The sequence below is a fragment of the Styela clava genome, chromosome 6 (assembly GCF_964204865.1).
Source record: "Styela clava chromosome 6, kaStyClav1.hap1.2, whole genome shotgun sequence".
In the NCBI taxonomy this organism is placed as follows: domain Eukaryota; kingdom Metazoa; phylum Chordata; class Ascidiacea; order Stolidobranchia; family Styelidae; genus Styela; species Styela clava.
In genome coordinates, this window is record NC_135255.1 from 14,883,911 (window position 1) to 14,900,897 (window position 16,987).

The 16,987-nt window shown below is 34.3% G+C and overlaps 1 protein-coding gene across 1 annotated transcript; it reads right to left on the reverse strand.

The window, feature by feature from the left end:
* Positions 1 to 3,841: 3,841 nt before the first annotated feature.
* On the reverse strand, positions 3,842 to 14,886 carry LOC120331891 (gap junction delta-2 protein-like). The gene is made up of 9 exons (XM_039399057.2): positions 14,490 to 14,886; positions 14,172 to 14,300; positions 13,358 to 13,494; positions 11,768 to 11,914; positions 8,204 to 8,321; positions 7,418 to 7,553; positions 6,653 to 6,745; positions 5,837 to 5,991; positions 3,842 to 5,029 (listed from the first exon to the last, which is right to left on the reverse strand). The coding sequence occupies exons 1-9, from the start codon at positions 14,582 to 14,584 to the stop codon at positions 4,864 to 4,866; spliced, it is 1,176 nt and encodes a 391-aa protein (XP_039254991.2). The 5' UTR covers positions 14,585 to 14,886; the 3' UTR covers positions 3,842 to 4,863.
* Between the last annotated feature and the right edge of the window lie 2,101 nt (positions 14,887 to 16,987).

The following is a 16,987-nucleotide window of genomic DNA, read 5'->3' on the forward strand; positions in this document are numbered from 1 at the left end:
GACGTTCAATTTTTTTGACATTATATATATCTTGACATGCTCGGGCAAAAAATCCACTTAGAACAATAGAAAATATTCTGCCAATTGTTAAATAAACGACTTCGTAGAATTTATTCAACGCGAAGGAGATTTATAAATACTAACATTGATCTTCTTTTCCCAGCGTTGATCAGAAAACCTGAAATTTTATGTAGAAAATTCGATTAGTGTCACACGAATTAAGCGAAATCATTTTAGATTATTTTTACAGACCAAGAACATGGTTTGAAGCTAACACTGGATTTACTGGGAAATCAAAGAGAATATCTGATAATCGCTAGTTCGCTACTAAATTAATCTTCTTTCTTTATTGTGTAACTTACCTGTTTGTCACGTGCTTAATATTTCCATAGTGCTGTTTCGATTTAGCTACGGCAAAATTTTTGCCAACATTTTTACATCTTTTTTCATTGCTATTGTCTGGGATTCCCTGATGTTCCTCATTTTGAATTGCATGTTTTCTTTGTCCACGCTATGATAATATAACAATAAATATTCAATATTAATTTTCCCTGAATCTAACAACTATGTTCCCCATTTTGAATTGCATGTTTTCTTTGTCCACGCTATGATAATATAACGATAAATATTCAATATTAATTTTCCCTGAATCTAACAACTGTTAGTTGATAGGCTTTTTCTTTTGACGCGCTTTATTAAAATTTGGTGAGTAATCCAACAACAATGGTTGTTTTCATTGAGAAAACGACAACTTGATATGCAACACGTTTTGATAAAATGGAAAAACAATAATACGTATATTACTAACCTTTGAATATTTCGCCAATTCGTCGGTGACTGACCATAACTTTTCTCGAAGTTTCTACGAAACAGTGTTTACATTGACATGTTCATTCTTTTCTCTCAATGATGCATTCTCCGCTCGAAGTTTTTCAAGTTCGCTAAAAGTTTATTTGTAAATTTAATATTTTGCATTCAGATAAAGTGGGGAGAGCATTATATTAACTTGACATAGAATATTCAATTTGAAAATTCCTAATTTTCAGGCGAGGTCTTTGCCCCTGTCTACATGTAAAAATTGAAAAAATTAGGAAGCTTTTGTGATAAAAAATAAACAATATACAACGACCTTTCAAAAAGAATGCTTATCAATAACATATTCACTTCGTTAGTTCTTCGCCGTTATTTGATTTCTGAAAAATAAAAATAAAATGATTGGGACAAAAAATATGGAAGAAATATTATTGTTCCTAATTTTTAAAATTTACAAAATTACAACCTCGATATGCTCAGATTGATATATTTTGGTTGTCTGTTCCACAACACCCATTTTCGAGCCTGAACTGCTTTCAATCGTTTGCTGAACACAGAAAATCGAAGTTGATAAAAACATAGAAGAAACATGTTTCAGAATTGACACGAAATGCCGTAGCACGGAATAAATCTCATGAAACAGCTTAAACTACCTCCGATTGATTGGATGTTATCCTTTCATTGAAATTATTCAAAGCAAATCTTGACACCGTATGTAAAATATCGGCGAAGCCCTAGTGAACTAGTTCACGAAAAATTTGAGAGAAGTAATTCGGAAGATAATTTACCGCTGACATATGAATTCGTGCGCTTTGCATTGCTGCTCGTATTCTGGATATTAAAGAGTAAAAATAGCCTTTGATTGAATTTTACTTTCAGCCCAACGTGTTGCATTTAAGATATAAATAAACACTCACTCTCTACGCCTTCTTAGATGCTTCTCAAACATCCGACTCAAACACACAATTTGCTTCCGCGAAAGCCCCGGTTCTAAAATATAATCAATATGTTATATAATCTCCGTGGTCAATTCAAATAGTTTCATACAATTGAAATAATAAATTCCTTGAATGCAATAGAACATTTTTAATGTCTAGATTTAGGAATTGTTATGAACGAATAAGTCCTCGTGCTATACAGAAGTCGTCAATATTTGAGCCAGTAGAAATGCCTCGAAACGCCAAATTCTAAAATTGAAATCATTCAAAAGATGTTTCACACTGTTGGTCCGTGAATAAAATGAGTATTTATGATAGAAAAATGTGAACTTTCACGCGAAGATAAGTTTAGTTTCATGGCAAAAAGACGATTTAATTACAACTGCATTGTCTTCGGATACCAAAGGCATCAGTTGAGCATGAAAATATTTTGTTGTATTCACTCAATGCCCCACCACACGACGACAGATCCACAGCCGCAAGTAGAAAACCTCAGTTGCGTTTTCCAATCAGAAATAGATGAATAGACCGTGAATTTTTTCTCCAGGCATATAAATATCCAACGTTATATCAGAGCTGCACCTTGATTTCCAACAGCTTGAATATCACCATTCACCACCATCAAAAATGTCTATATATATATATTGTACAGGGTGTGTGGGTGGGTATGTCCATAGAAGTCGTTTCTGTGTATTGTGTGGTTTGGATAGTATTGTGATATTTTAATATTGTGGGTAGTAATATTGTAATATAGTTAAAACAAATAAAATATTTTGAGAATTAAGATCATAATAAATAAAACAGAACAACTAGTTGTTATCATGTCATTAACAATAGCATATCCATAAATGAAACTACAATTAAATATTTCCTAAAAATATCAGTAAATAAAAAACGATAACTTGTATTTCAAAACTTTTTTGAAAAATGAACGATGACAACTAATGGATTAATTACAAAAAAACTGGATTTCATTGAATCCAATTCATGGAAAATTTTATGAAGGAAAAATAAATCACTTTATCCCAAAATAGTACTAGTTTTTTCCAATAATCTTACTGCGCTCCCATTCTCTAATAAATATTGACAAAGACACTTACAGAAGTGAGATTTGGCATTGGCGTATGTTTTTATTCCGTCTTGGTTCGACGTAAACTTTTTTATTCGTATCTGAAACTGCAGTTTTTTCAGCACACAATTTGATATATTTTTGCTCCGACAACAGACTTTTATCTATTCTTGATTTTCTGTGACTTTTATCGCTTTTCTTAAGGTCATCTCTTCGCCTTCTTATTTTCATGAATTTGCAACAATTAGAACCCATCTTTTTGCAGTTATCGGTCGTACTTAACCTAACTTTAACTAAAAGTTGAAGACGCTGCGTAATATTATAATAGAAAATGAGCAGTTCGAAACTGTCGGTTAACATAGTTTACTGAAGTAACCTAGAGATGTCATAAAACAAAAAGCCCTAGGATAATATAATTCTCCTTCACTTTGGATTCATAAACGCATCGCTAGCCCAACCTTCTTATCAAACTACGAAATATCGCAACACGCAGATAGCGAAGGGATTGGAAATGCAGCTAAATATCCACTGGTAACTACGGTAACCCATTTAGCCTAACGTGATTATTATAACATTGTGACATCACGGGTAAGTTGCCTAGTGATTAAAGGTCATTCAAAATGAATGATTACCTTGGCGTTTACTTCCTCTATTATATCCGCAGCAATGACCAACTAAAACTACTTATGATGACGTAACAATTGAAAATATAGCACACACTTTTTCGTTCATCCGAATTTTCAAGCATCAACTCGCCTTCACAGTTTCGACAGATATTTGTCATATTTGGTGTAAACCAAACTGTGTACTCCTAGCTTTGTCACTGGGAGAGTCCTGATTTAATCAGAAGACGACCTCAAAACGATTGAATAGATTAGGCGAAATTAGCTGACGGTACTTTTTAACGCCAAGTGGTTGAATATTTGGAATAAGCAAAATGACTGAAGATGCCAGAAAACCGCAGACAGTTCCTAACTCCTCTTAAAAACAGCATACTCAGTCAATAGCCTACATGAACACAGACGATATATCGGCGAATATATTGTAATAAAAAGAATGTAAATTTTGAGAACAGTGGCGAAATTGGAATTTGACTCTTACGTTGGTTAACAAAATTTAAATTTGATACAAGCAAGCAATGGCAAAAGCGTAACTCTAATGTTCGAGTACATCAATCTTAATGTAGATAAGATGGCAAAATATGACGAAACAAAAATAAACTTAACGATATATATAGCAGCAAAAAACAAAAAATGATAATAGTGACAGTACTAGAATGGAATGAATAAATATGCAGGATTGATATAATGCATGCTAATTGAAGAAAAAAAGCAATTTGTTCTAGTATTTTGATTTTGTTTTTTTTAATATGGTAAAATTTGATTTTCTAGTATAATTCAGGAGACAATATTTCATAGTTGTACTACTGCACAAAGTTTTTGTAACGTTGAAATTGCACATAAAATAAAAAAGCAGAGGAATAAATATACAATATATACAAAATGATAATCGGTATTTCATGATTGTTTTAAATTAGAGATTGTTAATATTAATCATATATGATGTTGCTAATGAACAGACTTCCACTTAGCTTTACATTTGTATATGAAACATAAATAACTCGATTTGTAAATTAGGAAAACGGTATGGATCATTTAAAATTTTGCAGTCTCAAAAATTTTGTTTTACTCTCAGACCATACGAAAATACATTAGGTAATGATCAATTGGAGGTAATTTCGATGTCTAGTGGCTTTATAAATTTTTATAATTGATTTTGGAGTATGATTTGGAACAGATGTTATAGTCATGGTGTCAAAATAAATTGCATGTTGGAAGACATGCTGCGTAGTATGAAAAGAAAATGACATCAATAAAACATTTAAATACAAATAAATAACATATGCAATAAACTGCATGATATTGAAGAAAAGGCACATTGTGGAACATCATGTACAAAAATATAATAATAATGACGATATACTGCAAAAAAAATTAAAAATTTTTTTTTTTTGTATAAACCGGATATTTTGAAGTTTTTTGTTCACTTGCTGTAATATCTGTAATCACTGTCCATTGAATCGCTCCCACTGAGGTCACTGAATGAATTTTCGTGCGTTCGTGGAAACGGCCCCAACGATGGATATGCTCCTCCCGGAACATACCGGGAACTGTATCGTCTTCTTCGGCGTCTTGTTCCATGATGTGGCCTAAAATAATTTGTAAAGTATATTTATTATTATTATATTTATTTATATAAGAGTGTATATAAATCATTCACAACACAATATAGAGATATGGATGAACTTTTATAACTACATAAAATTAGAGGTCAGTTGGTGTCGTGGTCAGTAAACAATACGTCCGGCAGTGATAAAGAACAGATTTCATTCTTTTATTTTCGTTAGTCCACTCTACTGGGTGCTCCCGAAGTGTTCGTACCAAGATGGCGCACAACCTGAACATAGTATGTTGTGCAGGTTGTGCGTCATCTTGGTACGAATACTTCCGGAGCGCCGTCTACTGACCCCAAAGGAAAATTTTTTCTCATACAATTGATTTTCTAATCATCTCTATTTATCTTCTTCAAAGATTGGTGACAAGTTGAAGGAAAAATTGGGAAAATGTATTTTAGTTGATAGTGTTATAAATTATAATTCATTCCTATTTCGATAGGGCTTCTACTTAATTCGACCCTAGTTGTAACTATTGCTTATATATGTTACAGAAATACTTCCGACCAAAAAATTCCATTTACGAGATCACTGCTGTTATGATGTTAGCTTCAAGCCAGAATAACACTAAAGTTAGAATTTGTCGCAATCTGATCGTATATTAAGTGACAATTAATAATTAATTAGCAAAAAGTGTAAATCTGACATTCAATTTTACAACATGTTTCTATAGTAAAGTTACCCATCAAAGTAAAATGCGTGCGAAAGCATTCTATTGTAGCCTATATATATTTTATATACACATTCACAGTAAAACTAAGCCTCATTGTATGAATATTTCACCTGTGATATCCCATGAGTCTTTTCATTGAGCTGCCACCTTTTGTGTTGTTTGATCCACAAACGTATTTTCTTATCAAATGTAGTAGTTCAACCACATTGATTAATATTGATAAAGACGTCATTGCATACATGAATAAAAGAAAAAGCGTCTTTTCCTGTTAACAAAAGGAATGAATTGAGCATTTCGAATCGAATGACATTATTTTGATGGGACGACATAAGGATATAATTATGTTAATTGCTATATTAAAACTTTCAATTATGACGTATAGGCTGCAGTCGCATAGGTTTGAGATCATAGAAAGTGTAAAACAAGTAGGGATTTGAGCCAGGATATAATATTGTCTCTTTTGTTTTATTAGTGAAAATTTCACCTTTTATTAGCATAGTCGTCTGAAATAACAGCAAGTGAATAAATGCAGCATGTCAGAATAGGAGATGCCAAAAGAACTAATAATAAAAAGCAATGCTCAAATATATGAACTAGAAGAGCACATGACGTCATTAGCATAAAGATTTGTTGCGATTGTCATGAGGGTGTACCAGTTGTTTATGAAAAAAGAAACTAAATTTTTGGCGAAATAACGATCTCACAGAACTCATAAATTTGATTTAAATACAAGTAACTACTGACTTATTCCGACGTCAAGTACTGAAAATGCTTCGTACACCAGTTGCGGAGAAAAGCGATACCAATAACAACAATTTAACAAAAGGTTCCATAGGCTTAATTTTGTCCAAAAAAAAAGACCTGACATCAAAGCAAAGGTTGCTCTATTTCGTTTATTTAGTTTCTATTTCAACTTCGTGACATACCTGGGGCCTTGATACGTAACAATCCACTTGTTTTGGGCACGGATCACCTTCGCATTCGTATAATTCGTGAACTTGGAAAGCATACATGTTATACTGAAACAAAAAGAAAGCGTTAGAAAAGCTAATTTTAAGATATAAACAGTTTATTTACGGGCCATTGAGTTGCGTCGTTTTATAATTTAAAACTTTTATCGTCTCCTTTCACGATGCTATATCCTGTTCATGGTAACGTGAAATAGACCAGACGACACTCTGGGGCCTGAAAAAAATTGGGTGTTTGATGCGGGATTTATTTACGTATCGAGCCTAATCTAGGCGGAAATGTCTGATAAACTGTATTTTGCGACGTTGCAGTCGAGCGTGTCGCTTTTCGCATGGGTGAATAAAATCAAAACCGCCTTTTAGGACATAAGCGCGCCTATTTTTACCTAAACTCGCTATAAAATGAGATCATTTCTGGAAAAGTGATATGAATGATTAGGGAAGGGTTCAAACGCATTGGATATATTTTCTCCATCTTAAATCATATCCTTGCTACCTATTGATCCTTCGACATTTCATAATCTACAATGGGAGAAATATTTGTTCCAAGTTGTTCGTTATTTCAGTTTATAAGAGATAATTATTAAACTTTAAAATGGACTTGTTTCTTCATTACTTATATCTGCTTTTACTTAGGAAAAAGAAGTTACATTAAATTATTCATCAATGCCAATAAATTTTACAAGTTGACTTATTAGTACAGAACTTCAACTATCCACTTACTTGTAAAACTAGAAATAGGCCTTCGATACATGTTGTGATAATAGTTTGAGCGAAATATGCTCGAGCTATCGATGGTGTTTTAACGACTTCAGATTTTCCATCTTTGTTATAAACAGTTTTCATCCGCACCTTCTTCCTGTCAACACAGATGGTGGGATTGGTAAGGTTCAAAATTTGCCATGATAGGAAACAGACGTGTTTTGATTTCAAAAACAAAAACAAATTCTTCAATTTCGTGTGTTTTTTTTCGTTTGATGCGCCAAAACTGAAGTAGTTTTGCGTAAAAATGGCGCAAAGTCTTAACTTTTATAAAGTCAAAAAGGGCAAATTCCAACTTAAGACACTTACGTGTTGGGTATAGATAAAACATCAGATAAAGGTCAGTTTTCGGTTTTAACACATGTATTGATTACCATTACCATTTATTAAACAAATAAATGACGATGTTTTCCATTAGGCCTAAATGAGCTTTTCCAAAGTTTGTTTGACAACCCATTTAGTTGTTCATTTGTTGAATTTACCCATAAATACAGACGTTTAACTAGTACAAGTCGTGGTAAACAGTTAATTGATTCGAAATGTTGAAAATGTGCGAGTAAACGAGTTCACACACTTAAATTTCGAACCCAGATTCATCTCCCTAACAAGACGTTTTATTTTATGAATTGTAAATTCTAACAAGAATTGAAATCTTATCGATGGAATTCCAAAAATTAGAAATATTTATTCTGCTAATATTTATATCAAAGTGTAATTAACCCGTTTTCGATAATAATAAAAACTTACTTTTCTTCTCCTGGCATAGTAATAACTTGAGCAGCCAATCTTTTGTCTGTATACACACTTTCTTTACTGTGATTAGAAGAACTCTTTCTGGGATCTTTCATCTTGACAACTCCATTAGCTGTGAGATTAAAAGTATTAAAAATCAAAATATCGTCTTTCAAATTTCATTAGTTCAATACAATGCGCAGTAGACTATATTAAAATTGCAACGTATCATGGATATGCCTGACATGTATTACCGTGTACCGTACCGTTATTATTTTATCATACATTATTCTTATAGCATAGTCGTCATCGATAACAAGTGTCCACGAGCGTTTGTCTTTTGCAAAAGGTTAATATATCGAGAATCAAAATACATGAATGTGTATAATATATCTTTAACTATTATTATTCGTTCGGGCATATTTTTAAACGATAGCACAATAAAAAGTACGCGTACGGTACTAAATACAGCAGAATTGCATTCGACTAGCTCAAATTTCAAACTTCTTTATCATTTGATAAAATTGAAAATGGGAAAATATGTGAACGGATTCGTTTTAGAGATCATGTGTGTTCCAAAATGAATCAAAAACTTTTCTCTGCATAATTTGCTTTATCGCATATTTCAGAAAAATTTCAAGGGCTCTTTCTCTACGCATAACTGATTCTCAGCAGGTGGCCAAGCATATTTTAACAACATAAAAGGAATTTGAGCACCAGAGTAGAAAAGGAAACTTAACCCTGCCCTAAAGGGATCAGATATCCAAGTGAATATGACAGAATTTTGAATGAGTAATGTGTGATCAATTTCATGCACTGATTCCAAAGTTGTAACTACTAGTGGGGTAGTCAGCAGCAACTCGCCTCACAGACGATTTCAGATAAAAAAATCTGCCTTCCCGACGAAGCATAACATGACGAAATCCACAACTCGTTTCTCCTTTTTAGTTCTATCGATGCGTGAATTCTCCGACAATTAGATCATTAAATAATCGCATTTTCGGAGCCTAAACTCATCTGAACACGGTTGAATCATTACAATCAATCACATATTACCTTCCAGAACTATCCGGCAACCCTATTTCCTAATCAGGGCGAAGAATGTTTTTAAATTTACGTAATTTCGTCGTATTAAAAGTATTTTGTTAGAATACGGATCAAGTTTTTTCCAATTTCAATATTTGATTGTGAAGATGTTTAAAATATCCATTTATGCCCAAAATATTTTCAAATTTTGGATCAATTTAACGATTTCTTTGAATTTTGGGGAATTTATGTTATTTCGTTACATTGCAAGTATTTTGTTAGGATACTGATCGAGTTTTTGTTTGTAATCCCCCTATTTGATTGAAAAGATGTTTAAAATATCCCATCATGCTCAAAATAGTGTTCGAGTCCCATAGCTTATCTTGTTCAAATTTTGGATCAATTTAACGATTTTTCCGATTTTTGTGAAATTTACGTTATTTTATCATATACTGGAAGTATTTTGTTAGGAAACTGATCGATTTTTGTTACAATATTTTTATTTGATTCAAAAAAAGTTTGAAATACCCATCCATGCCCAAAATATTGTTTGAGCCCCAACGGCGGATCTTGTTCACATTTTAGGTCATTTCAACGTTATTTTAAATTCTCTGTGAAATTTGGTTTATTTCTTATATTAAAAGTAGTTTGTTAAAAGTATTTTGTGGGAAAACTAATCGAGTTTTTTTCAATTTCCTTATTTGATTGTAAGTGCGAAGATTAGAAATCGAGACACGTTTCATATGAAACATTTTTACACGATTTCGATGTTTTTAGTTTCAGCGCTAGTGAGTTTAGTCATCAGTTGTAACCTCACAAACAATTTTGATACTAACAGTAACGTCACCGTAGAACGTATTTGCGTGAAACTGTTTTGACAAACCCAACAGACAACAAACTTATGCGTGCTCCAGCGGTGCGTAATTGAATGGGGTTTGAAGAACCACTGTTTGGGACTTGGGAGTAAAAGGTTTTTCGCATGTATAAGCGTGTGGGTGGAGCTGGAACTTTTAATATATGTCAAACCACAAAACCTTATATGTCTCAAAATAGAATATACAACGAAAGTGTTCATATGCACGGTTCTCCTCTATCAAATCTGAGCGCACTATAAGACCCTTTCATATAATGACCCACTCACTACGACCATAATTATCCTTATTATGGCGTAAGATCGCGGGGCCTTTTTCCGATACGGATAATTTATAATATAATTTCGGATTAGATACTACGGTTGATTGAATACGCGGGATTCCAAGCCACCACATGATTCGTAGGTAGACATATGATCCGCAACTTGTCTTATGGAAATATTGGCAAAAATATTTTGGGCGTGTGAGTCTTGTACAAACTAATAGGTTTGTGTATACAATTATTTGACATACCAAACCTGATTAGTAGTAGTTTTAGATGGCCACGCATAAAGTAATTGTTATCAAACGTGATACTGGTAGAAGGGTCGAATTCCATCCGTTTGTCCCTCTAACATCAAATGGGGACAGACCTCTTCTAAAGTCACAAAATGGACGAAATTAACGTAAAAAATTGACATTTTGCAAAACCAGCATAAGCGGAATTTTAAGCGTAAATGCGTAGAATTGCCGTAGGAAAGTGTAGCTTCATCTTTACCGTTCCCTCTTAAACGGACGCGTGGGACTTTCAGTAGACTACTTAATATCATGGCGACAAAGAACTCGTAGTTTCTTTAATCCTCCGTTTTTCTCAAATCAACTTCACCGCGCGTTGAAACGTGTCTAACATTCCGTTCGATTGCATTTTCGTTCCCGCCAAAACATTGGAAGCGCAACGTATCTACCGACGTGCATTATCTGAGTCCATGCCACGTGGAGGAGTATCAACTATCAACTAAGAGTGAAATTGTGGTTCACTAATGACGGATAGCCCCGGTAAGTAGTTTATGGGTCAATGCACAAGATGTCAGTTGCGGTGTACCACCTCAAATGCATCTTCGTTAATCATAATTTATCGAAAATTATCATTGGAAACCTCTATTTCTTTCACCGGACTCCAGTCAAGGTAAACCGCCGGTGAAATGATAAATTGCGTCTTATCTACGCCCGGCAAAAAGATAGTTAGTTGACAACTTCTCTTATCATAATCGCGTCTTTTGCGAACCCCCATTATTCGACAATATATTTATGCCATTAAGTTTTTTTGCATTACAGCATAGTACACTGTACGCTAAACTGAATTACGAGTAAATTTCGACTTCAAGCCATATTTAGAAGTAATGTACGTCTACTACTAAAAGTACTTATTACGTTTTTCAAAGACTAACATGACACATACTTTAAGTACCGGTTTGGCAACTTTAAGACTCATAATTATATGACGTTCGGAAACGGATTTTTCACATTTTATATGATTTGAATTCTTGAATCTGACAAGCGCGGGAATTGTTTTGAAATGAGGTACCTCAACGTTGGCACTCGCCTGCCAAACCGCGTACTAAATTCGTTTAGAAAGTTTCATGTTGCAAAATCGGATTCCAGACATGTTGTCCTGATCCGTAAAGAAAAAAAAATTTCGTACCAGGTCGCTGTTTCCCATTTGCGACGTCATCATACTGTGGGAGACTCGTTTGGTTGCTGCCTCTCGCTTCAACACTTTTTTCGCTCGTATTTTCATTTCCTCGCCTTCTTCGTGCTTTGTGATCGTAATCAACACTCTGACTTCCTTCTGAAATCATAAAAATATGACATTGAATGACGTCAGCTGACACGGGCCTCACCCTTACGTAGGTTCTGGGGTTGTATGGAAATTACGGTTTTTATAAGTAAACTGCAGTTTTACTTTTTTAGAATTCAGAACTATTTATAAAAAGCATAAATATTTGGAAAAATCTTACTTTTCATTACTCGGGGACGGGGGACGCCGTTCAGGGTCCACTATTTTCTATCATATTCCATGCAAGTTCCAGAACAAGAATATGCACCTTTGCGAAAGAGTGGCCTATAGGGAAAGTAACTCAATACACACATATATAGGGGAGGTGGGGCACGTTGGGACATAGGGCACAGTGGAAAATCAGCTTTCACACTAATACTATATTCGGAATCCGGTCCGCGGTTTGATGTTTCAATCCGCCCTTCGGTGAGTTACAACGTCCCCGCAAACGGACAGCGGACGGGTAGAGCGACGCAAGCTATGAGGTGAAATTGGTTTTAGGAGGTCGAAACTAAAATTTCACCGTTCCAGTTTTTTCTTTTTCCTAACTTAGCCTTTTCAACGTGACAAACCACCGTCTGATATCTTTCAGCTATAGTCCACTGTGAAATATTTATAACGTTGGCGAGTGGATGGGCCTTCCGAATTTTGCCGTGGGATGATCTGAAGATATTTGTTGATTATGGGGAACAATGGACCGGGGTTCAGTGGGACATGCCCTACATGGCACAATTCGACAGTGTTTGATACAACAAGTGCTTAGAGACCTAGAAATGTGTTATATTTTTATGTAACATTATGGTATCTTTCGACTCATGGTCCAATATGAAAGATAATCGAGAATCAAAAATATTTCCGGATTTAGATTCGGATTAGAAAATAATTTAATTGGTAAGCGAATTTTTTGGTGAAATATCTGAAATATTTCGGTTGAACATTGATTTTAAAAATCTTAAATCTTCAAAGTTGAGGTCTCCCTGTTCTTTAGACGATTATGCTGATTGATTGCTTATTTTTAAGGGCATACTTCGTTGAATTTTAACAGAATGACCCATTGTGCCCCAGGGTCTGTCCGAATGTGCCCCACAAGTGGGGTACAGTGGGACACTTGACAAACGTTTTTCAAAGCATTTTGGTGGTAAGATGTGTGTCGCAAGGGAATTTCTTAGTCGCTGAATAAAAACTACATTTAGCCCTCTCTGCATTAATCCCGCAAAGTCATATGAATGTGCAGAATAAAGGGCTCAAAATATGAAAAAGAAAAAAAGTGTCCCAACCTTCCCCACTTTCCCCTATTATATATTAAAGTTGTTCGTCATGGTCCATGACTTGGCTAAATATCGGACGAACTTCTGTTATTTACCGCTTTCGGTTATTCAACACATTCCCAGTGTCTTGCACAGATAACTATACATTACTCATAAATACAAAGATGTGTCAACACCGATTTTTTACCATAGCGTCCGTCTCGGCGTGAAGCATGACTTTGGTCTTCCTGTTCCTGGTGAGATAGGCTTGACATTTTATGCATGGCGAAAACAATAAATATCACGCTGGGCATTCCAACGAAAAGAATTTGTACCGCCCAAAATCTGAACAATAAAAGATTTATTTAAAGAGTTTAGATTCATTCCTATTTGTGAATAAAGAGAGAAGAGGTAAAATTGTTTTGTCAACATGTAGCCTACGTTGGAACACACTTAAATAATGCGATTTATCATTGGATCATATTCGAACGAACGTGCATCATGAATTTGGCAATTGGGATGGTAAAAGAGACGTTCAAGGTTTCTCGAGACACCGATGAAAGATTTTGAATTCCCCGCCCATATTACTTCCTTCTTCCTCTGTTCAAATGAACTTTTTGGGTTCTTATGGCCGAATTTGGAAACTTTTTTGAAAAAATTTACAAACTGAGCGCAATGTGCGTCATATATCTACTTTCCATGTTTCTTATTTTATTCATATTGTGAAAATAAATAATGGAATTACAAGTGAACAATACCGATAAATGAACAGACAATATTACAAGTTACAGATAAATAATTTAGTTATATTGCAAAATATTGAACAAATTTCAAATGTTTAAAAACTGTTTTGTAAATATATTATTGAACTAAAACATCACAAATTTAACAGCCATATAACTATATCATGACGATAATTAAGTTTTGAATGGAACTGAATAAACTAATTATCCACAAAGATTAAACCTATTTACAATGTACAGTTGCGAATCGTTGAACTTGAATAAAAATAAGGCTCTTACCTGATTTGTGAAATCGGAGAAAACCTATTGAAACAAACATTAGTACAACCAGGTTGTAACGTATTACATATAAACTGTGACTGTTCATCGCTGTAAACGGTGTCGCCTACACTTGCAACCATAATAATTCTGAAATAAATTATATGAAATATCGATTAAAAATAAATATTACCTAATATAATACTGACACTTCATTATCTGTGAAAATTTATTTATGAAATCCCACTCCTTTGTACATTTGAAAAAGAGTATGGACCTTCATATGATTTTAAAAACAAAACTAGCATAAATTATTCTTTCAAACAGATTTATATTTACCTGAAAATGAAGAAAAAAGTAATCCATAGTTTTCCAATAAAAGTTGAATAATTTGCGACTCCCTCTAAAAGCTTCTCGAATACATGCCATGCCATTATCTGGCTTCAATACAGTACAGTAATAGGTTATTTCCCAGTGGCTGACTTTACCCTTCCCTTGTTTTTTCGCACCAAATCGTCGTCTTCTTTTTTGAAATCGTGATTTTAAACGGAGTCGCAGTCGAAAATTACAACCCTTTTTATAGAAGTTAGAAAAACGAAAAAATATACAACATATGAAAACGAGAGAAAATACAAAGAGTACAACTCGCTCAACGCCCGACTAGAGATGTGACAAAACAAGGAGAAATTGCGAAAACATTCGCAACACCTCACCCAGTGACGTCATACCTATTCGTCATGATTTCAAAACTTTTTGAGGAGTGATCTAGAAAATTCTGTATTTTTCGATTTCGGGGTCCAAAGTGCGACGATCCGATAACAAAGACAAGTAGGTTGGACCCCAAACAGAATTTGGTTTCCACAACAAAGTAAGAAAATCGTTGCAATCAAAATCTGATTTATTTAAATAAAAATCAATCGCGATGGTTGAAGGGGCGTTCCAAAAATAATTAGAAAAACTATAAATTAAAATTTTTATTACTAACTGAAATTGTGTGTTAGTTTTGTTATCTTTGGGAACAAAGACGCCGGAAAACTCCAACTTTGAGACTTCAGATCTAGTAGTTAAAAGCGCTATCCAATTCATGGACCCAATATGAATTGTACTAAGATACGGGCATCTGGTATGTTAGGCTTATCGGGCAATTACCTTTATAAGAAAACTTGGGCGAATCGGTAAATCTTTCCCGGTTATCAAAACAACAAATAATGATTTCAATCGCAAATGTAATATTGTGAGTAACGTGTGACTAAAAAACGTCCACCCAAGTATATAAATGCAACGGGCCGTGAAGCTTTTCTGTGATTGTGACACAATATAGGGTTGTCATTATTGTCCTATATGGATTTTACATTTAAAACTTGGCTTTCCGCCTATAATTCTACCCTGAGTGAATTCTTGAATACCTCAATCTAAAGCGAGCTTTATTCTTTGGACTAAGCCAATTGATTAATTTATTCAAAACATTCACATTCCAGGAATACTTTCTTATCAGAAAAAGTTCGAGAACCCCAGTTTTTAAAATATTATGGAAATGAATCTTGTTCATACCTCCGTATTGTCGATCATTCAAAATGTTATCAGTTGTATCGGACCTCACAAGCTGACCATAAATACTACATACAAAATTTTAGAAGTAGTGCATTTGAACAAACGTTGTAGTCTTTGCTGAATACGATAACAGAGTTTTACTACTAAACGGCCGTTTTATTCCGATTGCCGATATTTTGCCGCGATATTAATTTAAATCGCGAAGAAATCGCGAGAACGCGAAGAAATCAATGATAGTCAACATCCGGAATAATTTTTGTAACGTTAGTTTCCCAGAATATATCCAGCTGTCTTCATAACCACAAATATCGAATGGAATTTTTCTTCAAGTCAAGGAAACCAACAATTCTCATGACTGGTCACCCGCGGCGTCGAGTGATTTCAAGTAGGAATGCGTCACATAAGGAATACTTGAAGAAATCTGTTCCCAAGTCACTTGGAAATGGAATAACAAAAATAAATAGAAAAGACGCGATATGACTAAGTTAAATAAATAAATCATTATCCAAAATATGTGTGTTGACACTATATTTTTACTGGGCCTGCTAAGTTCAAGGATCGGAATCAGCAGCCATTAATTGCGCTTCCATAAGTAATTTGTCTGAGATTCTAAATAGCGTGAAATCGTGCTCAATACCGGCTATATCTACACGATCAATCCCACCCCTGACCTTTACTTTACTTCGAGATGAAGTAGAATACATGTGTAGGCCTAGTTAGTTTTTCACTTAACTATGTTAATTAAATGCAATGCAAAAAAGACAAAATTCCCCACGCTATTCTGCTTTGTCTGCATTTGATCAAATTTCAAGTACGAACGCTCAAGCAACAATGTGCTTTTATAACCACAAACGCTTTCTTGTGCTATTTATGCTTGATCGGCGATTGTCAGCTAAATATCCGAGACCGATGTCTTGAGGAAGTCAAATACCTTGATTCAAGTTACACGTGTGAATGGGATCTGTTACACGAGAACGCTAAGTCAAAGCGAAATGCCTGTTTCGTCCTTTGTAAATGTAGTTGCATTATCCTCCCCCAAGACAGACTAATGTCGCCATTAATACCGTGGTGTAAAACTAACTTGCTGTATTTTTATTCCCAATTAAAGTAATCCAAATACCTAATTTACATTCCCGATTCAAAGACTAAAGTTTATGTGAGATAGATCGATGTTAATCGTCGTTTAACGAATTTGTATTCCACCTGTATTCTCTCGGGGACATTTATTCGCAAATAGCGAATAAAATTACCCAAGTGATTTCTCTTCTAATTATTAACAAGATAGG

Coding starts and splice junctions, on each gene's coding strand:
- LOC120331891 (XM_039399057.2), bottom strand. CDS start 14,584: ATGGCATGGCATGTATTCGAGAAGCTTTTAGAGGGAGTCGCAAATTAT. Junction 13,495..14,171: donor TCTCCGATTTCACAAATCAG/GTAAGAGCCTTA, acceptor TTTATTGTTCAG/ATTTTGGGCGGTACAAATTC. Junction 6,746..7,417: donor GCCTATTTCTAGTTTTACAA/GTAAGTGGATAG, acceptor TTTTTGTTTCAG/TATAACATGTATGCTTTCCA.